The sequence below is a fragment of the Salvelinus namaycush genome, chromosome 30 (assembly GCF_016432855.1).
Source record: "Salvelinus namaycush isolate Seneca chromosome 30, SaNama_1.0, whole genome shotgun sequence".
Lineage (NCBI taxonomy): Eukaryota > Metazoa > Chordata > Actinopteri > Salmoniformes > Salmonidae > Salvelinus > Salvelinus namaycush.
The window spans coordinates 6,044,033-6,069,700 of NC_052336.1; the positions used below are offsets into that span (position 1 = coordinate 6,044,033).

Consider the following 25,668-nt stretch of genomic DNA (forward strand, 5'->3'; position numbering starts at 1 on the left):
AAACGCATTTACTGACACAGAACTATACCCTAGACTAGTCTGACTGACACAGAACTATACATAGACTAGAGACTGACTAACACAGAACTATACCCTAGACTAGAGTCTGACTGACACAGAACTAAACCCTAGACTAGAGTCTGACGAACACAGAACTATAACTAGACTAGAGTTGATGACACAGAACTATACCCTAGACTAGAGTCTGACTGACACAGAACTATACCATAGACTAGAGTCTGACTGACACAGAACTATACCCTAGCCTAGAGTCTGACTGCACACAGAACTATACCCTAGACTAGTCTGACTGCACCCAGAACAGACCCTAGACTAGAGTCTGACTGACACAGAACTATACCCTAGACTGAGTCTGTGACACAGAACTATACCATAGAATAGTCTGACTGACAAAGAACTATACCCTTACCCCTAGACTAGTCTGCCTGACACAGAACTATAACCTAGACTAGAGTCTGCCTGACACAGAACTATAACCTAGACTAGAGTCTGCCTGACACAGAACTATACCATAGACTAGTCTGACTGACACAGAACTATACCCTAGACTAGTCTGCCTGACACAGAACTATACCCTACACTAGAGTCTGCCTGACACAGGACTATACCCTAGACTAGAGTCTGACTGACACAAAACTATACCCTAGACTAGTCTGACTGACACAGAACTATACCCTAGACTAGAGTCTGACTGACACAGAACTATACCCTAGACTAGAGTCTGACTGACACAGAACTATACCCTAGACTAGAGTCTGACTGACACAGAACTATACCCTAGACTAGAGTCTGACTGACACAGAACTATACCATAGACTAGTCTGACTGACACAGAACTATACCATAGACTAGTCTGACTGACACAGAACTATACCCTAGACTAGAGTCTGACTGACACAGAACTATAACCTAGACTAGAGTCTGCCTGACACAGAACTATACCATAGACTAGTCTGACTGAAACAGAACTATACCATAGACTAGAAACTGACTGACACAGAACTATACCCTAGACTAGAGTCTGACTGACACAGAACTATACCCTAGACTAGAGTCTGCCTGACACAGAACTATACCATAGACTAGTCTGACTGACACAGAACTATATCCTAGACTAGAGTCTGACTGACACAGAACTATACCCTAGACTAGAGTCTGCCTGACACAGAACTATACCCTAGACTAGTCTGACTGACCCAGAACTAGACCCTAGACTAGAGTCTGACTGACACAGAACTATACCATAGACTAGAGACTGACTGACACAGAACTATACCATAGACTAGAGACTGACTGACACAGAACTATACCCTAGACTAGAGTCTGACTGACACAGAACTATACCCTAGACTAGAGTCTGACGAACACAGAACTATACCCTAGACTAGTCTGACTGACACAGAACTATACCATAGACTAGAGACTGACTGACACAGAACTAAACCCTAGACTAGAGTCTGACGAACACAGAACTATAGCCTAGACTAGAGTCTGACTGACACAGAACTATACCCTAGACTAGAGTCTGACTGACACAGAACTATACCATAGACTAGTCTGACTGACACAGAACTATACCCTAGACTAGAGTCTGACTGACACAGAACTATACCCTAGACTAGAGTCTGACTGACACAGAACTATACCATAGACTAGTCTGACTGACACAGAACTAAACCCTAGACTAGAGTCTGACTGACACAGAACTATACCCTAGACTAGAGTCTGACTGAAACAGAACTATACCATAGACTAATCTGACTGACACAGAACTATACCCTAGACTAGAGTCTGACTGACACAGAACTATACAATAGACTAGAGTCTGACTGACACAGAACTATACCCTAGACTAGTCTGACTGACACAGAACTATACCCTAGACTAGAGTCTGACTGACACAGAACTATACCCTAGACTAGTCTGCCTGACACAGAACTATACCCTAGACTAGTCTGCCTGACACAGAACTATACCCTAGACTAGAGTCTGACTGACACAGAACTATACCATAGACTAGTCTGACTGACACAGAACTATACCCTAGACTAGTCTGCCTGACACAGAACTATAACCTAGACTAGAGTCTGCCTGACACAGAACTATAACCTAGACTAGAGTCTGCCTGACACAGAACTATACCATAGACTAGTCTGACTGACACAGAACTATACCCTAGACTAGAGTCTGACTGACACAGAACTATACCCCAGACTAGTCTGACTGACACATAACTATATCCTAGACTAGTCTGACTGACACATAACTATACCATAGACTAGTCTGACTGACACAGAACTATACCCTCGACTAGTCTGACTGACACAGAACTATATCCTCGACTAGAGTCTGACTGACACAGAACTATACCCTAGACTAGAGTCTGACTGACACAGAACTATACCCTAGACTAGAGTCTGACTGACACATAACTATACCCTAGACTAGTCTGACTGACACAGAACTATATCCTAGACTAGTCTGACTGACACAGAACTATACCATAGACTAGTCTGACTGACATAGAACTATACCATAGACTAGTCTGACTGACACAGAACTATACCCTAGACTAGAGTCTGACTGACACAGAACTATACCCTAGACTAGAGTCTGACTGACACAGAACTATACCCTAGACTAGTCTGACTGACACAGAACTATACCATAGACTAGTCTGACTGACACAGAACTATACCCTAGACTAGAGTCTGACTGACACAGAACTATACCCTAGACTAGTCTGACTGACACAGAACTATACCCTAGACTAGAGTCTGCCTGACACAGAACTATACCCTAGACTAGAGTCTGTCTGACACAGAACTATACCCTAGACTAGTCTGACACAGAACTATACCCTAGACTAGAGTCTGCCTGTAACAGAACTATACCAAAGACTAGTCGGACTGACATAGAACTATATCCTAGACTAGTCTGCCTGACACAGAACTATACCCAAGACTAGAGTCTGCCTGACACAGAACTATACCATAGACTAGTCTGCCTGACACAGAACTATACCCTAGACTAGTCTGACTGACACAGAACTATACCATAGACTAGTCTGACTGACACAGAACTATACCCTAGACTAGTCTGCCTGACACAGAACTATACCATAGACTAGTCTAACTGACACAGAACTATATCCTACACTAGTCTGCCTGACACAGAACTACAACCTAGACTAGAGTCTGCCTGAAACAGAACTAAACCATAGACTAGTCTGCCTGACACAGAACTATACCCTAGACTAGTCTGACTGAAACAGAACTATACCACAGACTAGAGTCTGACTGACACAGAACTATACCCTAGACTAGAGTCTGACTGACACAGAACTATACCCTAGACTAGAGTCTGACTGACACAGAACTATACCCTAGACTAGAGTCTGACTGACACAGAACTATATCCTAGACTAGAGTCTGTCTGACACAGAACTATACCATAGACTAGTCTGACTGACACAGAACTATACCCTAGACTAGTCTGACTGACACAGAACTATACCATAGACTAGAGACTGACTAACACAGAACTATACCCTAGACTAGAGTCTGACTGACACAGAACTAAACCCTAGACTAGAGTCTGACGAACACAGAACTATAGCCTAGACTAGAGTCTGACTGACACAGAACTATACCCTAGACTAGAGTCTGACTGACACAGAACTATACCCTAGACTAGTCTGACTGACACAGAACTATACCCTAGACTAGAGTCTGACTGACACAGAACTATACCCTAGACTAGAGTCTGTCTGACACAGAACTATACCATAGACTAGTCTGACTGACACAGAACTATACCCTAGACTAGTCTGCCTGACACAGAACTATAACCTAGACTAGAGTCTGCCTGACACAGAACTATAACCTAGACTAGAGTCTGCCTGACACAGAACTATACCATAGACTAGTCTGACTGACACAGAACTATATCCTAGACTAGTCTGACTGACACAGAACTATATCCTAGACTAGTCTGACTGACACAGAACTATACCCTAGACTAGTCTGCCTGACACAGAACTATACCCTACACTAGAGTCTGCCTGACACAGGACTATACCCTAGACTAGAGTCTGACTGACACAAAACTATACCCTAGACTAGTCTGCCTGACACAGAACTGTATCCTAGACTAGTCTGACTGACACAGAACTATACCCTAGACTAGAGTCTGACTGACACAGAACTATACCCTAGACTAGAGTCTGACTGACACAGAACTATACCCTAGACTAGTCTGACTGACACAGAACTATACCCTAGACTAGAGTCTGACTGACACAGAACTATACCCTAGACTAGAGTCTGACTGACACAGAACTATACCATAGACTAGTCTGACTGACACAGAACTATATCATAGACTAGTCTGACTGACACAGAACTATACCCTAGACTAGAGTCTGACTGACACAGAACTATAACCTAGACTAGAGTCTGCCTGACACAGAACTATACCATAGACTAGTCTGACTGAAACAGAACTATACCATAGACTAGAAACTGACTGACAGAGAACTATACCCTAGACTAGAGTCTGACTGACACAGAACTATACCATAGACTAGAGTCTGCCTGACACAGAACTATACCATAGACTAGTCTGACTGACACAGAACTATATCCTAGACTAGAGTCTGACTGACACAGAACTATACCCTAGACTAGTCTGACTGACACAGAACTATACCATAGACTAGAGACTGACTGACACAGAACTATACCCTAGACTAGAGTCTGACTGACACAGAACTATACCCTAGACTAGAGGCTGACGAACACAGAACTATACCCTAGACTAGTCTGACTGACACAGAACTATACCCTAGACTAGAGTCTGACTGACACAGAACTATACCATAGACTAGTCTGACTGACACAGAACTATACCCTAGACTAGAGTCTGACTGACACAGAACTATACCCTAGACTAGAGTCTGACTGACACAGAACTATACCCTAGACTAGAGTCTGACTGACACAGAACTATACCCTAGACTAGAGTCTGACTGACACAGAACTATACCATAGACTAGTCTGACTGACACAGAACTAAACCCTAGACTAGAGTCTGACTGACACAGAACTATACCCTAGACTAGAGTCTGACTGACACAGAACTATACCCTAGACTAATCTGACTGACACAGAACTATACCCTAGACTAGAGTCTGACTGACACAGAACTATATCCTAGACTAGTCTGACTGACACAGAACTATACCCTAGACTAGTCTGCCTGACACAGAACTATACCCTAGACTAGAGTCTGACTGACACAGAACTATACCCTAGACTAGAGTCTGACTGACACATAACTATACCCTAGACTAGTCTGCCTGACACAGAACTATACTCTAGACTAGAGTCTGCCTGACACAGAACTATACTCTAGACTAGTCTGACTGACACAGAACTATACCATAGACTAGAGTCTGACTGACACAGAACTATACCCTAGACTAGTCTGACTGACACAGAACTATACCCTAGACTAGTCTGACTGACACAGAACTATACCCTAGACTAGTCTGACTGACACAGAACTATACCCTAGACTAGTCTGACTGACACAGAACTATACCCTAGACTAGAGTCTGACTGACACAGAACTATACCCTAGACTAGTCTGACTGACACAGAACTATACTCTAGACTAGAGTCTGCCTGACACAGAACTATACCCCAGACTAGTCTGACTGACACAGAACTATACCCTAGACTAGTCTGACTGACACAGAACTATACCCTAGACTAGAGTCTGACTGACACAGAACTATACCCTAGACTAGAGTCTGACTGACACAGAACTATACCCTAGACTAGTCTGCCTGACACAGAACTATACCCTAGACTAGAGGCTGACGAACACAGAACTATACCCTAGACTAGTCTGACTGACACAGAACTATACCCTAGACTAGAGTCTGACTGACACAGAACTATACCCTAGACTAGAGTCTGACTGACACAGAACTATACCATAGACTAGTCTGACTGACACAGAACTATACCCTAGACTAGAGTCTGACTGACACAGAACTATACCCTAGACTAGTCTGACTGACACAGAACTATACCCTAGACTAGAGTCTGACTGACACAGAACTATACCCTAGACTAGTCTGACTGACACAGAACTATACCCTAGACTAGTCTGACTGACACAGAACTATACCCTAGACTAGAGTCTGACTGACACAGAACTATACCCTAGACTAGTCTGACTGACACAGAACTATACTCTAGACTAGAGTCTGCCTGACACAGAACTATACCCTAGACTAGTCTGACTGACACAGAACTATACCATAGACTAGAGTCTGACTGACACAGAACTATACCCTAGACTAGTCTGACTGACACAGAACTATACCCTAGACTAGTCTGACTGACACAGAACTATACCCTAGACTAGTCTGACTGACACAGAACTATACCCTAGACTAGTCTGACTGACACATAACTATACCCTAGACTAGAGTCTGACTGACACAGAACTATACCCTAGACTAGAGTCTGACTGACACAGAACTATACCCTAGACTAGTCTGACTGACACAGAACTATACCCTAGACTAGAGTCTGACTGACAAAGAACTATACCCTAGACTAGTCTGACTGACACAGAACTATACCCTAGACTAGTCTGACTGACACAGAACTATACCCTAGACTAGAGTCTGACTGACACAGAACTATACCCTAGACTAGTCTGACTGACACAGAACTATACTCTAGACTAGAGTCTGCCTGACACAGAACTATACCCCAGACTAGTCTGACTGACACAGAACTATACCCTAGACTAGTCTGACTGACACAGAACTATACCCTAGACTAGAGTCTGACTGACACAGAACTATACCCTAGACTAGAGTCTGACTGACACAGAACTATACCCTAGACTAGTCTGCCTGACACAGAACTATACCCTAGACTAGAGGCTGACGAACACAGAACTATACCCTAGACTAGTCTGACTGACACAGAACTATACCCTAGACTAGAGTCTGACTGACACAGAACTATACCCTAGACTAGAGTCTGACTGACACAGAACTATACCATAGACTAGTCTGACTGACACAGAACTATACCCTAGACTAGAGTCTGACTGACACAGAACTATACCCTAGACTAGAGTCTGACTGACACAGAACTATACCCTAGACTAGAGTCTGACTGACACAGAACTATACCATAGACTAGTCTGACTGACACAGAACTAAACCCTAGACTAGAGTCTGACTGACACAGAACTATACCCTAGACTAGAGTCTGACTGACACAGAACTATACCCTAGACTAATCTGACTGACACAGAACTATACCCTAGACTAGAGTCTGACTGACACAGAACTATATCCTAGACTAGTCTGACTGACACAGAACTATACCCTAGACTAGTCTGCCTGACACAGAACTATACCCTAGACTAGAGTCTGACTGACACAGAACTATACCCTAGACTAGAGTCTGACTGACACATAACTATACCCTAGACTAGTCTGCCTGACACAGAACTATACTCTAGACTAGAGTCTGCCTGACACAGAACTATACTCTAGACTAGTCTGACTGACACAGAACTATACCATAGACTAGAGTCTGACTGACACAGAACTATACCCTAGACTAGTCTGACTGACACAGAACTATACCCTAGACTAGTCTGACTGACACAGAACTATACCCTAGACTAGTCTGACTGACACAGAACTATACCCTAGACTAGTCTGACTGACACATAACTATACCCTAGACTAGAGTCTGACTGACACAGAACTATACCCTAGACTAGAGTCTGACTGACACAGAACTATACCCTAGACTAGTCTGACTGACACAGAACTATACCCTAGACTAGAGTCTGACTGACACAGAACTATACCCTAGACTAGTCTGACTGACACAGAACTATACCCTAGACTAGTCTGACTGACACAGAACTATACCCTAGACTAGAGTCTGACTGACACAGAACTATACCCTAGACTAGTCTGCCTGACACAGAACTATACCCTAGACTAGAGTCTGCCTGACACAGAACTATACCCTAGACTAGTCTGACTGACACAGAACTATACCATAGACTAGAGTCTGACTGACACAGAACTATACCCTAGACTAGTCTGACTGACACAGAACTATACCCTAGACTAGTCTGACTGACACAGAACTATACCCTAGACTAGTCTGACTGACACAGAACTATACCCTAGACTAGTCTGACTGACACATAACTATACCCTAGACTAGAGTCTGACTGACACAGAACTATACCCTAGACTAGAGTCTGACTGACACAGAACTATACCCTAGACTAGTCTGACTGACACAGAACTATACCCTAGACTAGAGTCTGACTGACACAGAACTATACCCTAGACTAGTCTGACTGACACAGAACTATACCCTAGACTAGTCTGACTGACACAGAACTATACCCTAGACTAGTCTGCCTGACACAGAACTATACCCTAGACTAGTCTGACTGACACAGAACTATACCATAGACTAGTCTGACTGACACAGAACTATACCATAGACTAGTCTGACTGACACAGAACTATACCCGAGACTAGAGTATGACTGACACAGAACCAGTGTCCACACCCAACACAGTTGGTGACATGCAACCTTGCTGGTCCCAGACAACGGTCAGAATCTTCTCATCTCTAAGAAAGGCACTGTGAGCATCAGCATCAAAAGAACCCGATAGATGTTCTGGACCCAGATTCACAGAACACTTCTAACACAAAAACTTAAGAAGCTTCTTAATAAAGAAAAAAAGTTCATAAGACAATTCGTAAGTGCAATTCCTTAACAATATCTTAAGATTTCATTTTTTTCTTACAGACTTCTCAAATATCTTCTTGCGAACTTCTTACCGATCTTCTTAAGATTGCCACTAGGCAACCAATCTAGCTAGTAATGACAATCATCCTAGCATATTTCAAACTGAGATTACTGTTCTAAAACATGTTCTTCGGTTGAAAACAACCAATACTGAAAGTTTCATATGAAGTTTGTGAATGACTTAAACATGCTCAATTGCTTTCATTAGCTTAATCTCTCACTGCCCTGAGTTTAAGACAAGGGTTTAGGCATCTTGGAATTAAAAATGTTTCCAAGAAGAAATACAAGAAAATTATTTTCAAGAATCAAATTTCTTCAACTTTTTTCTTAGGAAGAAACTTGAGAACATTTCCAATAACTTTATTGAGGAATACACATTAAGTATAACTTTAGGAAAAAATTGCACTTAAGAATACATTTCTTCTTAATAAGGTTGAATCTGGGCTCTAGACTCTGGAGTTGTGACTTTTCAGTGGCTAACCATTTATATAACCAATAATGCAAAAGAAAGCAAGAAAACTTCAACATGTCAGCAATCACCAAAGCTGCTTATCCATGAAAAACACTTTGTCACCCTATTAGCTCATTCGGTATGAAAGCCTCTTTGCTAAACTTCTCCTTAAATGAACATTTAAAACTTTATTAAGCAGCAGAGAAGTCATGCAGCTTAGACCTCTCTATGGCTCTACCTCGTGTGATTAGCTGGCAGAGATGCTATTCTGATTAGTGCTGTTCAAAGGCAATGTGTGTGTGTGTGTGTGTGAGAGAGAAAGTGTACATGTTTTCCTACATTATCAGGATCACAATGTTCTGACAACTCACCAGAATGTCCTGACAAGGTAGGAAAACAAGATAAAAAATAAATTGTTCAAATGCTATTTTAGGCTTAAGGGTTAGGTTTAGGGTTTGGGGTTAAGGTTAGGGTTAAGGTTAGGTTTAGGGGTTAAGGTTAGGGTTAGGTTAAGGGTAAGAGTTAGTAGGATTTTGAATGGGAATAAAATAGTCCCTGAAAATTCACGAAAACAAGACTGTGTGCGCGTGCATGCAAGCACAGATTAAAACGCAAGCGAGATAGAATGCCTAAACGTGAGTGTGTGTATGTGAGTGAGCATTTGGGTGTGTGTAAGAACACTAGTTAGCTAGCTACAGTAGCTGCCAACACTGGTTAGACTCTCAACGGACACCAGGGTCCACAACAGAGATGCTGCTAGCCTGCTACTGTACCAACCAACACTAAGGTGGGTACACAACTATACTAGAGCCTTAGGCAGTTAAGTTACATTTGATTTGATACTGTAATAGTGTGTATTGTATAATAACTTGGTGTTAGTTTGTCTAGCTCATTTGAACTGATCCATGATCTGCTTGTATACAGCCTCGTTATTGTTTTTATTGTGTTACTATTTCCTTTTCTATTTACAAAATATTTGTCTTACTTTTTAACTCTGCATTGTTGGGAATGGCCTCGTAAGTAAGCATTTTCCTATAGTCTACACCAGCTGCATTCGGCACATGTGACCAATAAACTTTGATTTGACTTGTCCTTACACATTTATAAAGGATGGTAAAGTGCTCAACTAAGTCATTGTGAATATATACTTCATATTTCATAGTTAGAAATGTGTCTACTTAGTCACTGTCTGGACCGTGTTAATAATCATACAAACAACAATGACTGACTGATAAGATGTTAGATTGTGTTTAATGACACTGGAGAAAAGAAGAGGAAGAAGAATTTGTGGATCCAGTTCTGTTTGATATATTGTTTATCAGATGAACTTAATCAGATGAACTGTTTCCTTACCACTAATGGGGAAATGAAGTTGAGATTCATTTTAAAACTAAAAGTTGCACATGCTTATCAGCGGGTTGGTTATAAATTTCAAAGCACAGCCATCCAGTCTCTGTAGCTCTTTCAAGTACGCTATAGGCCACTCTTTCTCTCAAATCACATCAAATCAAACTTTATTTGTCACATGCACCGAATACAAGTGTAGACTTTACCGTGAAATGCTTACTTACAAGCTCTTAACCAACAGCGCAGTTCAAGAAAAGTTAAGAAAATATTTACCAAGTAGACAAAAATAAAAAGTAATACTAAAAAGTATCACAATAAGAATAACAATAATGAGGTTATATACAGGGGGCACCAGTACCGAGTCAGTGTGCGGGGGTACAGGTTAGTTGAGGTAATTTGTACATGTAGGTGGGGGTGAAGTGACTATGCATAGATAATAAACAGTGAGTAGCAGCAAAACAGTGAGTAGCAGGGGGGGGTCAATGTAAATTGTCCCGTGACGATTTTATTAATTGTTTGGCAGTCTTATGGCTTGGGGGTAGAAGCTGTTGAGGAGCCTTTTGGTCCTAGACTTGGCGCTCCGGTACCGCTTGCCGTGCGGTAGCAGAGAAAACAGTCTATAACTTGACTGGAGTCTCTGATAATTTTATGAGCTTTCCTCTGACACCGCCTGTTGTATAGGTCCTGGATGGCAGGAAGCTTGGCCCCAGTGATGTACTGGGTCGTTCACACTACTCTCTGTAGCGCCCTACGGTCAGATGCCGAGCAGTTGCCATACCAGGCGGTGACGCAAAGGGTCAGGATGCTCTCGATGGTGTAAGTGTAGAACCTTTTGAGGATCTGGGGACCCATGCCAAGTCTTTTCAGTCTCCTGTTGGGGAAAATGTTTTGTCGTGCCCTCTTCACGACTGTCTTGGTATGTTTGGACCATGATAGTTTGTTGGTGATGTGGACACCAAGGAACTTGAAACTCTCGACCCGCTCCACTACAGACCCGTTGATGTTTTCCTGTAGTCCACGATCAGCTCCTTTGTCTTGATCACGTTGAGGGAGCGGTTGTTGTCCTGGCACCACACTGCCAGTTCTCTGACCTCCTCCCTATAGGTCGTCTCATCGTTGTCGGTGATCAGGCCTACCACTGTTGTGTCGTCAGCAAACTTAATGATGGTGTTGGAGTCGTGTTTGGCCATGTAGTCGTGGGTGAACAGGGAATACAGGAGGGGACTAGGTACACACCCCTGAGGGGACCCAGTGTTAAGGATCAGCGTGGCAGACGTGTTGTTGCCTACTCTTACCACCTGGGTGCGGCCCGTCAGGAAGTCCAGGATCCAGTTGCAGAGGAAGGTGTTTGGTCCCTGAGTCCTTAGCTTAGTGATGAGCTTCGTGGGCACTATGGTGTTGAACGCTGAGCTGTAGTCAATGAACAGCATTCTCGCATAGGTGTTCCTTTTGTCCAGGTGAGAAAGGGCAGTGTGGAGTGTGATTGCGTCAACTGTGGATCTGTTGGGGCGGTATGCGAATTGGAGTGGGTCTAGGGTGTCCGGGAGGATGCTGTTGATGTGAGCCATGACCAGCCTTTCAAAGCACTTCATGGCTACCGACATGAGTGCCACGGGGCGGTAATCATTTAGACAGGTTATCTTCGCTTCCTTGGGCACAGGGACTATGGTGGTCTGCTTGAAACATGTAGGTATTACAGACTCGGTAAGAGAGAGGTTGAAAATGTCAGTGAAGACACTTGACAGTTGATCCTCGCATGCTTTGAGTACACGTCCTGGTAATCCGTCTGGCCCAGCGGCTTTGTGAATGTTGACCTGTTTAAAGGTTTTGTTCACATCAGCTACCGAGAGCGTTATCACACAGTCATCCAGAACAGCTGGTGCTCTCGTGCATGCTTCAGTGTTCCTTGCCTCGAAGCGAGTATAAAAGGCATTTAGCTTGTCTGGTACGCTCGTGTCACTGGGCAGCTCCTGTCTGAGTTTCCCTTTGGAATCTGCTATGGAGATGAAGATATACTGATTGAGAGGACTGAAGTGAGATTGTGGATATTTTTGATATATACATAAATTGTTCAATTACTGTCATCTAAAAAATAAAGACAACTATTTCCAAATTCACTAGTAATATTCTTCAGAATTCTGAATTACTGAAGTATTTTTCATCACAGTTTATTTTTCTTCAAGTTTTTCAGAACATCTTGAGCTACCTAGGAGAAAGTTATTTAAATGGACTGCTCCATTTTGTTGTTATTATCTACCCTCATCCCTTTTTTTCTTATGGTTAGGGTTAGTAAAGGGTGATTACAGCACAACTGTAACGCTCGTCGTTAGGAGAAAGAGAGGAGGACCAAACTGCAGCGTGGTGAGTATTCATATTCCTTTTAAAACCGAAATACTCGAACAAAACAACAAAATAACGATAAACGAGATTAAACCGAAACGAAACAGTCCTGTCTGGTGACATACACAAAGACACAGGAAACAAACACCCACAAACCAAAAGTGAAACCCAGGCTACCTAAGTATGATTCTCAATCAGGGACAACGATTGACAGCTGCCTCTGATTGAGAATCATACCAGGCCAAACACAAAACCCCAACATAGAAAAACACACATAGACTGCCCACCCCAACTCACGCCCTGACCATACTAAATAAAGACAAAACAAAGGAAATAAAGGTCAGAACGTGACAGTACCCCCCCCCCAAAGGTGCGGACTCCGGCCGCAAAACCTGAACCTATAGGGGAGGGTCTGGGTGGGCGTCTGTCCGCGGTGGCGGCTCTGGCGCGGGACGTGGACCCCACTTCACCATAGTTTTTGTCCGCCTCAACCGCCCCCGTGGCCTCTTACGAGCGGCGATCCTTGCCGCCGACCTCCGACTGGGGACCCTAGCTATGGGTCCCGAATGGACGGGAGATTCCGGCAGCACCGGAGTGAAGGACGACTCCGGCAGCGCCGGACAGGCGGGAGTCTCCGGTAGCTCCGGAATGAAGGGCGACTCCGGCAGCGCCGGAGTGAAGGGCGATTCCGGCATCGGCGGCGTGACAGGCGGCTCTGGCAGCTCCTGGCTGACTGACGGCGCTGGCAGCTCCTTGCTGACTGACGGCGCTGGCAGCTCATGGCTGACTGACGGCGCGGGCAGCTCAGGCGGCGCTGGACAGACGGGCAGCTCAGGCGGCGCTGGACAGAGGGGCAGCTCAGGCGGTGCTGGACAGACGGGCAGCTCAGGCGGCGCTGGACAGACGGGCAGCTCAGGCGGCGCTGGACAGACGGGCAGCTCTGTAGGGAGGAGACGGAGAGACAGCCTGGTGCGTGGGGCTGCCACAGGACCCACCAGGCTGGGGAGACCTACAGGAGGCTTGGTGTTAGGAGGAGGCACCTGAAGGACCGGGCTGTGGGGGAGCACTGGAGCTCTGGTGCGCAGTCTTGGCACCACTCCCCCAGGCTGGATAACTACTCTAGCCCGGACCCTCCAGAGTGCAGGCACAGGTAGAACCGGGCTGTGGGTAAGCACTGGAGATCTAGTGCCTACTACGAGCACCTCTCCCTTAGGCTCCACTCCCACATTTGCCCGGTACGAGCGGAGCGCAGGCATAGGACGCACTGCACCCTCCCAGCACCCCGGAGACACAGCACGCAGAGCCGGCGCAGGATACCCTGGACTGAAACGGCGTACCGGAGACCAGACACGCTGAGCAGGCACAATACGCCCTGGCTGGATGCCCACATTCACATGACACTTTTGGGGGGCTGCCCTATAGCGCACCGGGCTATGGGCACGTACTGGCGACACCGTGCGCTTAACCGCATAACACGGTGCCTGACCAGTAACGCGCTGCTTATAATAAGCACGAGGTGTGAGCTCAGGTCTGCTACCTGGCTTAGCCACACTCCCCGTGTGCCTCCCCCCAATTTTTTGGGGGGGCTGCCTCTCGTACCTGTCGCGCTGCCGTGCTTCCTCCTCATATCGCTGGCTCCTCTTTCCAGCTGCCTCTGCTCTCCTAGCTGCCTCCACCTGTTCCCATGGGAGGCGATCCCTTCCAGCCAGGATCTCCTCCCATGTGTAGCAACCCTTGCCATCCAAAACGTCTTCCCATGTCTAGGAGTCCTGACATCGCTGCTGCTGCCCGTTACCACGCTGCTTGGTCCTTTTGTGGTGGGTGTTTCTGTAACGCTCGTCGTTAGGAGAAAGAGAGGAGGACCAAACTGCTGCGTGGTGAGTATTCATATTCCTTTTAATGAAAACCGAAATACTCGAACAAAACAACAAAATAACGATAAACGAGAATAAACCGAAACGAAACAGTCCTGTCTGGTGACATACACAAAGACACAGGAAACAAACACCCACAAACCAAAAGTGAAACCCAGGCTACCTAAGTATGATTCTCAATCAGGGACAACGATTGACAGCTGCCTCTGATTGAGAATCATACCAGGCCAAACACAAAACCCCAACATAGAAAAACACACATAGACTGCCCACCCCAACTCACGCCCTGACCATACTAAATAAAGACAAAACAAAGGAAATAAAGGTCAGAACGTGACAACAACAGTGAGGGGCAGAGGAGCACTGTACAGTACAGATGTAGGATCTTAATTTTCACCAGCTACAGCAGAAAAAGAATCCTGCAGCAACAGGAAATGTGAATTATTACGTGGATTATAATTCATGAACATTCTTGTAGGGGTTGATAGCTTTTTCTTTAGGGCAAATTTCAAAGTGGAAATTACAAACTTTAGAAGCCTTTTTAAAACTCAAATACACTACAAGTTTGTATATCCTGCTGTGCAGGAAAATTCTCCGCAACAAAAGAGTGATCAAATTAAGATCCTACATCTGTACAGAGGAGGGGGGCCACCAATTGGAAAATCAAATTGACACAAAATTGGCACAAATGGCGGATTCAGAAACAGGGCAGACAGAAACAGCAACAGGTGAACATTCTTTGGATACAGGTATAACAAGGCAAAGTGACAAATAGATACAACATAATTGCACATCAGGTCATGACTTTCTTCAGAGAGTTGTGTTAGGTAGGTGTGTTGTTTTTGTGCATGCTGTTAATTCCTCAAGTCAAGCTATTATACAATACAGTGACACTCTCCTGAAGACTTAGGGTTAGTCCCAAATTGCATCCTATTCCCTGTATAGTGCACTACCTTTGATCAGGGCCCAAAGGGGTCATTATATAGGGGATAAGGTGCCATTTGGGACACAGTCTTTGAGGACTGTTTGTCTTTCAACAGAAGCTAATACACTGTAGCAGCCCAAACAGGAGAGATGGGATTCATTGTTACCGGGCAAGCTAGAGGCTGTGGAAAACATAGTCATTCCCTACATAAAGGACTGCCAACTCCCACTTTAAAACAGCCCAGTGTTGTTGTTACATGTCTCTCATAGCTCTAACCCCAGGGGCTCCAGTAGAATAATACAGCTAACCCTACCAGCAGTGCTATGCTATAGCCTCTCAGGGAGACAACTATAGCTGTAGCTAGTGGGGTTGTGTCCTAAAATGGTACCCTATCCCTATAATAGTACACTACTTTGACCAGAGCCCTTTGGGGAACACAGGGTAATGTGTAAGCCACTTGGGACAGCAGAGCAGAGTACACCCATGAACACTCTATAGTGCATTATTTGTATGTCGTTTTCTCAGTCTAAAATCATATGTTTAACAGTTCTAAATATAGGAGCTTAGTCACCACTTCTATCAAAGGAAGCATTGATGTGATAGGAAGTAAAAAATTGCCTACGGATGAACATGAATGTATAGAAGAAATGTATAGTGGAAAGGCCCCCTCATCAACACAGCCAACTAGCTATCCTTATTCTACTACAAATCAGTAACTGACCCCGGTCTGCAAGCCATCCTTTACACTTCAGCTTCCCTTCATGATAAATTCTTCTGACTGACTCTTTCTGTCACTGGTCTCAGGGTTCAAATTAGCAGTCCAGCGGTCATCCCTCAGTCCACACAAACAGAATCAGCTGTCTGCAGAGTGGGTGTTTATCTCTATGAGGTTAAGCCTATCTATGAAGCATGTGGGACAGAATGACAGGAATGGACACTGTTCTCCTGAAGACAGGCTGGGAAGACCCAGGAAGGAAAACAATGATTCTCCCCTTACGCAATCTACTGTTCTGTTCTGTACTGTACAGTTCAGTATGAGGCCAACTGTTTTCTGTATAGAAGACAAAACTAAAGATTCCTTCAATAGTGGATTAGATTACAGCAAGGCAACAATACTGTAGGACATGATGATAATGCTGATGCAGACATTCACTCAGACATACTCTCTCACACACATTCACTCAAACACACTATTTCACACACACAAATTCTCACAACTAATTCGGTCATGCGCAAATGCGGCCTAGCCAGATATTGCACAGTGAATAAACTGACTGGCTGACTGACTAGAACTGACTGACTCCTAGCTAGCTACCACTCTAGTGGATGGCTTCTCTGGTACAATGGCCACAGTGTGTAGTCCAGTCCAGACCAGCTCTGGAGAGAGCAGGGCGATTAGCCTGGAACAGAGTTAGCACTGTGACTGTGACTGTGGCTGTCTCCCTCCTCTCCTCCACCCTCTCTACCCAACCATACCAGACCCACACACCTCCTCCCTCCATCACACCATCTATTATAGCCTCCTTTACTTCAACAATCTCCTGCCTCACTTCACCTCACCTCCCACTCCTCCTTTTCCCACAAACACATATGCAACACTCCACCCAAGATAATAATATACATTTTACTCCTTCCTAGTCATCTGTTTCCATCTCACTTCCTAGATGTTATTCTTCCTGTCAGTAGGAAATGGTGACATAGCTCTCTCTCTCTTTCTCTCTCTCTGGAAACCCCCACTGCCTGAGAGAGAAGAACAGAAAGAGAGATTAAGAGGAAGAAGAAGGTGAGAGTTCACAGTCATCTCAAAACAGGCATGTGCAGAAAGAGAGAGCTCAACAGGCTTGGAGAACCATTCTGGGTCATTTCATGCCAGCAGCCCCTCTTATGGACAAAACATGAACTGCCAGTGATAACACATATCAGCTGTGTTTTTGCAAACTGGGTTAAATTGAGGTTGCCTGTGAACACTAGATTGTGAACACTAGATTGTGAACACTAGATTGTGAACACTAGATTGTAAACACTAGATTTGTGTTGTTTCACTTTGTATTTCAGTTTGTTCCCAGGCCAAAATCCAATCCAGTCCACGCATTCTCCCTGCCCACGCATTCTCCCTGTCCACGCATTCTCCCTGTCCACGCATTCTCCCTGTCCACGCATTCTCCCTGTCCACGCATTCTCCCTGTCCACGCATTCTCCCTGTCCACGCATTCTCCCTGTCCACGCATTCTCCCTGTCCACGCATTCTCCCTGTCCACGCATTCTCCCTGCCCACGCATTCTCCCTGTCCACGCATTCTCCCTGTCCACGCATTCTCCCTGTCCACGCATTCTCCCTGTCCACGCATTCTCCCTGCCCACGCATTCTCCCTGCCCACGCATTCTCCCTGCCCACGCATTCTCCCTGTCCACGCATTCTCCCTGCCCACGCATTCTCCCTGTCCACGCATTCTCCCTGTCCACGCATTCTCCCTGTCCACACATTCTCCCTGCCCACGCATTTTCTGCGGGAGAGATAAAACTGCTCAACCAATAGTAACTATCTTGGAAACAATAGTAATTCATCCCAGGCCAGAACATTGAGCACCCACTTCCTCTATAACTCAGTACTGTGTACACGCCCTGTGATGGTGGTGTATTCATTACCCTGGCAGTAATGGATGGAAGGCCAGGCAGGGGTAGGTCTGTGTGTCCGGCCGGCCAGCCTGTGATGGTGGTGTATTCATTACCCTGGCAGTAATGGATGGAAGGCCAGGCAGGGGTAGGTCTGTGTGTCCGGCCGGCCAGCCTGTGATGGTGGTGTATTCATTACCCTGGCAGTAATGGATGGAAGGCCAGGCAGGCGTAGGTCTGTGTGTCCGGCCGGCCAGCCTGTGATGGTGGTGTATTCATTACCCTGGCAGTAATGGATGGAAGGCCAGGCAGGGGTAGGTCTGTGTGTCCGGCCGGCCAGCCTGTGATGGTGGTGTATTCATTACCCTGGCAGTAATGGATGGAAGGCCAGGCAGGGGTAGGTCTGTGTGCCCGCCCGGCCAGCCTGTGGTTGTGGTGTATTCATTACCCTGGCAGTAATGGATGGAAGGCCAGGCAGGGGTAGGTCTGTGTGCCCGCCCGGCCAGCCTGTGGTTGTGGTGTATTCCTTACCCTGGCAGTAATGGATGGAAGGCCAGGCAGGGGTAGGTCTGTGTGTCCGGCCGGCCAGCCTGTGGTTGTGTGTGGGTGCTTCATTACGAGGCAGCTCCCTTTTATTAAAGCTCTCCTTTCTCTCCCTCATACAGCAGACTCACGCCTGGTCGGTTCCCATGTCAGCCTTGCATATCAGCAGTCTCATATAATCCTGCCCCCTGGCTACAAACTCCTCTCCTCTCCACCTAGGAGTGGTTTATCCACTTTCTCATACTTGATACAGAAGCAAATTGAGAAACTGAAAGAGGGACTAGAGCTAAATATACAGCCGAGATAGACTGAGAGAAAGAAAAAGCGGTTTCTCACTGGTTTAACAGCCTGCTCAACCCCTGTGTGTGAAAAGAAATAAACGCTTGCACAAAGAGTGCTCCATCTTTTGTCAGATGGAACACTTGAGGCCTAAGCAGGGCTGGTCCCCCTGCATCTCCGCCCCCTCTACCCCCTCCTCCTCACCCCCCACCTTCGCCCCTCCAATTATTTTCCCTTTGTCACCACAGACATATTTGGCATGAGGGGGCTCATGATGGGGTAATCTTCCTGAGTCTGTCCTGAATCTCTGAAATCCCACGATAACACCCCCCAGAAAATTCCCTGAGCTGTCAAAAATAGGCTGGAGAACTGTCTGCCAGGAAAGTAAATCTGCCAGGTAGGTTGGAGGATTGCCATTGTAAACATACAACCAGCTGTTCTGTCCCAGGCAGCCCCCAGGACAATGTAAAGCATTCCCACAACTTCTCCTCAGGTCACACTCATAACAACACACTATAGAAAACATCTCATTAACTTCACACTTCTAGACAGTTCTCTCAGTAAATAGGACAACCTGCTTATAAAGAGTTGAGGAACAGTTGTCTGTCTGTTCTTCTAAGCAGTTCTTAGTTAACAAGACAACTATGTTGTTCTACTTTGTAAAGAGTTGAGAGGAACAGTTGTCTGTTGTCTGAGAAAGAGCGAAAGAGAGAGAGAGAGAGAGAGACTCACCATCAGAGCTGACAGTGTCTAGATGTCCAGGGTGTCCCCCCTGTCCTGTGTCTCTGTAGTCCACCCAGTTAATTCCTTCCAGACTGTCATAGTTGGACGTAGCGCTGTCCTCCACCGGTACCACTGTGAAATGGGGCATGTTTTCATCCGCTGGTTAGGCCTGACGCTAATAATCCTCAGTATCTCCGGATAGGCTTTCAGCAGCTAGCGGTTAGCGCTGTCCTGCCAGCCTTGATCAGCCAGCTGAACTCCCAGGCAGTCAGTCAGTCCTACTAATCTCAGCAGCATTCCACTACCCTGCGCTCACTTCCTCTGAGCACATTACCATACCATGGCCCTGCCCCCTCTACCAGCCCCGGCCCCAACCAGGCTGGCCTCCTGGGCTGCTTGTGTGAATAAAAGAGATGTAGCCTGGGATACTCAGTCTGGCAAGGGAGGAGAGGACTCTGAGACACAATCAGTGTCCCACTGTCGTCAGCACCACTGACTCATATCATATACTCAGTGGTCATATACTGAGAGAGAGGCAGAAAAGGGGGACAGCAGGGAGACCCATTCCATGGATATGTTGTTAATTGACTCTCTCCACACTGAACACTCTCTCTCTCTCTCTCTCTCTCTCTCTCTCTCTCTCTCTCTCTCACACACACACACACACACACACACACACACACACACACACACACACACACACACACACACACACACACACACACACACACACACACAGACAGTTCTCTGTGTATGTGGGTCTTTACCAAAACACACAACTCTGAGACGTGGCAGTTTGGAAAATAATCAAATAAACCACGTGTTTGTTTGAGAGAGAGTGAGAAAGAGACGAAAGAGAGAGAGAGAGAGAGAGAGATAAAAAGAGACGAGGGAGTGAGAGAGAGCGAGACGGAGAGAGAAATAAATAAAAAGAGAGATGAGAGAGGGTGTGCCAGAGAGAAAGTGTGTAACACAGCCTCTGCGTTTGGCATAAGCAGAGGAAAATTTGACACAGTGAACTACCCAACTCTCCACCTCCTATTCCTACAAACAACATAATGCTGATGTCATATCAGCCTTTGACCTGAGGAACAGACAGCAACATCCTCTGTATTCCTAAACTGTATAGGCCTACGATATAAATTATTCTGCTTTCCTTTTAGGCATTATAGCTGTAATACAATACAGTAAAATTATACAGTACAATTACTGTATACAGTAAAATAAACATGAACGGAATCTTTACAACAGAATCTTTACAGCGTCTTTACCACAACGACCCAACCCAAAGCATCAGTAACAGACTGCAGCTGGAAGAAAAACCTCATGCGCTTTCATGTCTTTGGCACTCCTCGCTAAGGTCCTCTTTTATTTTCCAAATCTACCTTATTTAAAAAATAAAAATATATATATTTCACCTTTATTTAACCAGGTAGGCCAGTTGAGAACAAGTTCTCATTTACAACTGCGACCTGGCCAAGATAAAGCAAAGCAGTGCGACAGAAACAACAACACAGAGTTACACATGTGTTACGTTCCCCAGTTTCTGTGTTGTAGTTTGTATTTGAGTGTGTGTGTTTCAGGAGATGGCTTCCTGAAATTCTCCCCAAGCAGCTGATTGGTCGGCCCCAATTGATGATTGGAGAGCTGACCCCGCCCCCTCGTCAAGATACAGCTGTCTCTAATTACCATTGCCATCTGAAGCTAATAAAGCCAGTGTTCTGTTGTTCAGAAGAGAGAGATGATAGGCAGGCTGAGAGATGATAGGCAGGCTGAGAGATGATAGGCAGGCTGAGAGATGATAGGCAGGCTGAGAGATGATAGGCAGGCTGAGAGATGATAGGCAGGCTGAGATCATTGTAGGCTGAGATCATTGCTGGAGAGATTGAATGTCATATAGATCATTGCTGAGAGAGGAGGTTGATGGCTGAGGGTTATAGCATGTTGGTCGTTGGTATGTACTGTGTTAGTTGTTGCTGGGAGCAGTTGGTATGTTCTGTGTGAGATTGTTACTCAGATAGAGATTATTTGATGTCCTTTATTTCTTAGTTTGTTTGAGAGATTGTTTGATATTCTGTTTCATTTGTTCCCAGGGGGGAAGGGGAAGGCACCTAGGGAGTGCTTAGGCAAGAGGCCCGCGGGCATACATATACCCATAGTATATTGACTGTCTAGGCACACTAGGTAAGACCTGGGCGGACCACCCCACTGTATTTTGGTTAGTGCACCAGGTGGTGCTAAGATAGGTAGTGGGTAGGCAGGTTAGATAGGAGAGGGGGAGCTTTGACATTTACTTTCTTTGCTTTGGTTCTGTCCAGCCCCTTTTCCCCATATTACCGTGTAAAGGAATAAAGTCCTTGTAAACGGTACCACATTCTGCCTTTTTGTCATCCTTACTCGCACCTACGGTCCATACCTCTTTCGCTTCACGGAGAGTTGAGTTGTAGCAGGGTGTTGCGTTCCCTCTTCACAGAGGCGTGCGTAACAACATGGGATAAACAAACGTACAGTTTATAACACAATAGAAAATCTGTATACAGTGTGTGCAAATTAAGGAGGTAAGGCAATAAATAGGCCATAATGGCGAAGTAATTACAATTTAGCAATTAACACTGGAGTGATAGATGTGCAGATGAGGATGTGCAAGTAGAAATACTGGTGCGCAAAAGAGCAGAAAAAACAATAAACAAATATCGGGATGAGGGGAGGTAGTAGGTTGGATGGGCTATTTACAGTTTGGCTGTGTACAGCTGCAGCGATCGGTAAGCTGCTCTGACAGCCGATGATTGAAGTTAGTGAGGGAGATATAAGTCTCCAAAGTCAGTGATTTTTGCAATTCGTTCCATCCATTGGCAGCAGAGAACTGGAAGGAAAGGCGGCCAAAGGAGGTGTTGGCTTGGGGATGACCAGTGAAATATACCTGCTGGTGCATGTGCTACGGGGGGGGGGGGGGGGGGGGGGGTGTTTCTATGGTGACCAGTGAGCTGAGATAAGGCGGCGCTCTACCTAGCAAAGACTTATAGATGACCTGGAGCCAGTGGGTTTGGCGGCGAATATGTAGCGAGGACCAGCCAACGAGAGCATACAGGTCGCAATGGTGGGTAGTATATGGGGCTTTGGTGACAAAACGGATGGCACTGTGATAGACTGCATCCAATTTGTTGAGTGGAGTGTTGGAGGCTATTTTGTAAATGACATCGCCGAAGTCAAGGATCGGCAGGATAGTCAGTTTTACGAGGGTATGTTTGGCAGCATGAGTGAAGGAGGCTTTGTTGCGAAATAGGAAGCCAATTCTAGATTCCAATTTTGGATTGGAGATGCTTAATATGAGTCTGGAAGGAGAGTTTACAGTCTAGCCAGACACCTAGGTATTTATAGTTGTCCACATATTCTAAGTCAGAACCGTCCAAAGTAGTGATGCTAGGCGGGTGCGGGCAGCGATCAGTTGAAGAGCATGCATTTAGTTTTACTAGTGTTTTAAGAGCAGTTGGAGGCCACGGAAGGAGTGTTGTATGAAATCAAAGCTCGTTTGGAGGTTTGTTAACACAGTGTCCAAAGAAAGGCCAGACGTATACAGTATGGTGTCGTCTGCGTAGAGGTGGATCAAAGAATTACCAGCAGCAAGAGCGACATCATTGATATATACAGAGAAAAGAGTCGGCCTGAGAATTGAACCCTGTGGCACCCCCATAGACTACCAGAGGTCTAGACAACAGGCCCTCCGATTTGACTCACTGCACTCTATCTGAGAAGTAGTTAGTGAACCAGGCGAGGCAGTCATTAGAGAAACCAAAGCTGTTGAGTCTGCCGATAAGAATACGATGATTGACAGAGTCGAAAGCCTTGGCCAGGTCGATGAAGACGGCTGCACAGTACTGTTTTTTATCGATGGTGGTTATGATATCGTTTAGGACCTTGAGCGTGGCTGAGGTACACCCGTGACCAGCTCGGAAACCGGATTACATAGCGGAGAAGGTACGGTGGGATTCGAGATGGTCGGTGATCTGTTTGTTCACTTGGCCTTCGAAGACTTTAGAAAGGCAGGGCAGGATGGATATAGGTCTGTAACAGTTTGGGTCTAGAGTGTCTCCCACTTTGAAGAGGGCAATGACCGCAGCCGCTTTCCAATATTTAGGAATCTCAGACGATACGAGAGGTTGAACAGACTAGTAATAGGGGTTGCGACAATGGCGGCAGATCATTTTAAAGAGAGGGTCCAGATTATCAAGCCCAGCTGATTTGTAGGGATCCAGATTCTGCAGCTCTTTCAGGACATCAGCTGTCTGGATTTGGGTGAAGGAGAAGCAAGGGGGGCTTGGGCCAGTTGCTGCAGCAGGTGCAGAGCTGTTGGCTGGTCTAGCCAGGTAGAAAGCGTGGCCAATCGTAGAGAAATGGTTATTGAAATTATCGTGGATTTATTTATTTATTTATTTTACCTTTATTTAACTAGGCAAGTCAGTTAAGAACAAATTCTTATTTCCAATGATGGCCTAGGAACAGTGGGTTAACTTCCTTGTTCAGGGGCAGAACGACATATCTTTACCATGTCAGCTCTGGGATTCGATGTTGCAACCTTCCGGTTACTAATCAACACTCTAACCACTAGGCTACCTGCCGCCCCAAACACTGTCGGTGGTGACAGTGTTTCTTAGCCTCAGTGCAGTGGGCAGCTGAGAGGAGGCGCTCTTATTCTCCATGGACTTTACAGTGTCCCAAAAGTTATTGGAATTAGCCTTCGCTTTCCTAACTGACTGTGTATATTGGTTCCTGACTTCCCTGAAAAGTCGTGGGGACTATTTGAAGCTAGTGCAGTGCGCCACAGGATGTTTTTGTGCTGGTCAAGGGCAGTCAAGTCTGGAGTGAACCAAGGGCGATATCCGTTCTTAGTTCAGAATTTTTTGAAAGGGGCGTGCTTATTTTAGATGGCGAGGAAGGCACATTTGAAGAACAAACAGGCATCCTCTACTGACGGGATGAGGTCAATATCCTTCCAGGATATCCGGGCCAGGTCGATTAGAAAGGCCTGCTCGCAGAAGTGTTTTATGGAGCGTTTGACAGTGATGAGTGGTGGTCGTTTGACCGCGGACCCATAACGAACGCAGGCAATGAGGCAGTGATCGCTGAGATCCCGGTTGAAAACAGCAGAGGTGTATTTAGAGGGCAAGTTGGTCAGGATGATATCTATGAGGGTACCCATGTTTACGGATTTGGGGTTGTACTTGGTAGGTTCCTTGATAATTTGTCCGAGATTAAGGGCATCTAGTTTAGATTGTAGGATGGCCAGGGTGTTAAGCATATCCCAGTTTAGGTCACCTAACAGTACGCGCTCTGACGATAGATGGGGGCAATCAATTCACATATGGTTTCCAGGGCACAGCTGGGATCTGAGGGGGGTCTATAACAAGCGGAAACAGTGAGATTTATTTCTGGAGAGATGGATTTTTAAAAGTAGTAGCTCGAATTGTTTGGGCACAGACCTGGATAGTAGGACAGAACTCTGCAGGCTATCTCTACAGTAGATTGCAACTCCGCCCCCTTTAGCAGTTCAAACTTGACGGAAAATGTTGTAATTGGGGATGGAAATTTCAGAGTTTTTGGTGGCCTTCCTAAGCCAGGATTTAGACATGGGTCGGACATCAGGGTTGGCGGAATGTGCTAAATCAGTGAATAA

General features: G+C 45.6%; 1 protein-coding gene across 1 annotated transcript in view; it reads right to left on the bottom strand.

Annotated features, from left to right (window-relative positions):
* LOC120024960 (solute carrier family 12 member 4-like) overlaps window positions 1–20,314 on the bottom strand; it is a 75,265-nt gene extending 54,951 nt beyond the window's left edge. The window contains exon 1 of the mRNA XM_038969350.1: window positions 20,007–20,314. Coding sequence (XP_038825278.1) covers window positions 20,007–20,145 — 139 coding nt within the window. The 5' untranslated portion in view covers window positions 20,146–20,314. The remainder of the gene's footprint in view (window positions 1–20,006) is intronic.
* Window positions 20,315–25,668: the final 5,354 nt, after the last annotated feature.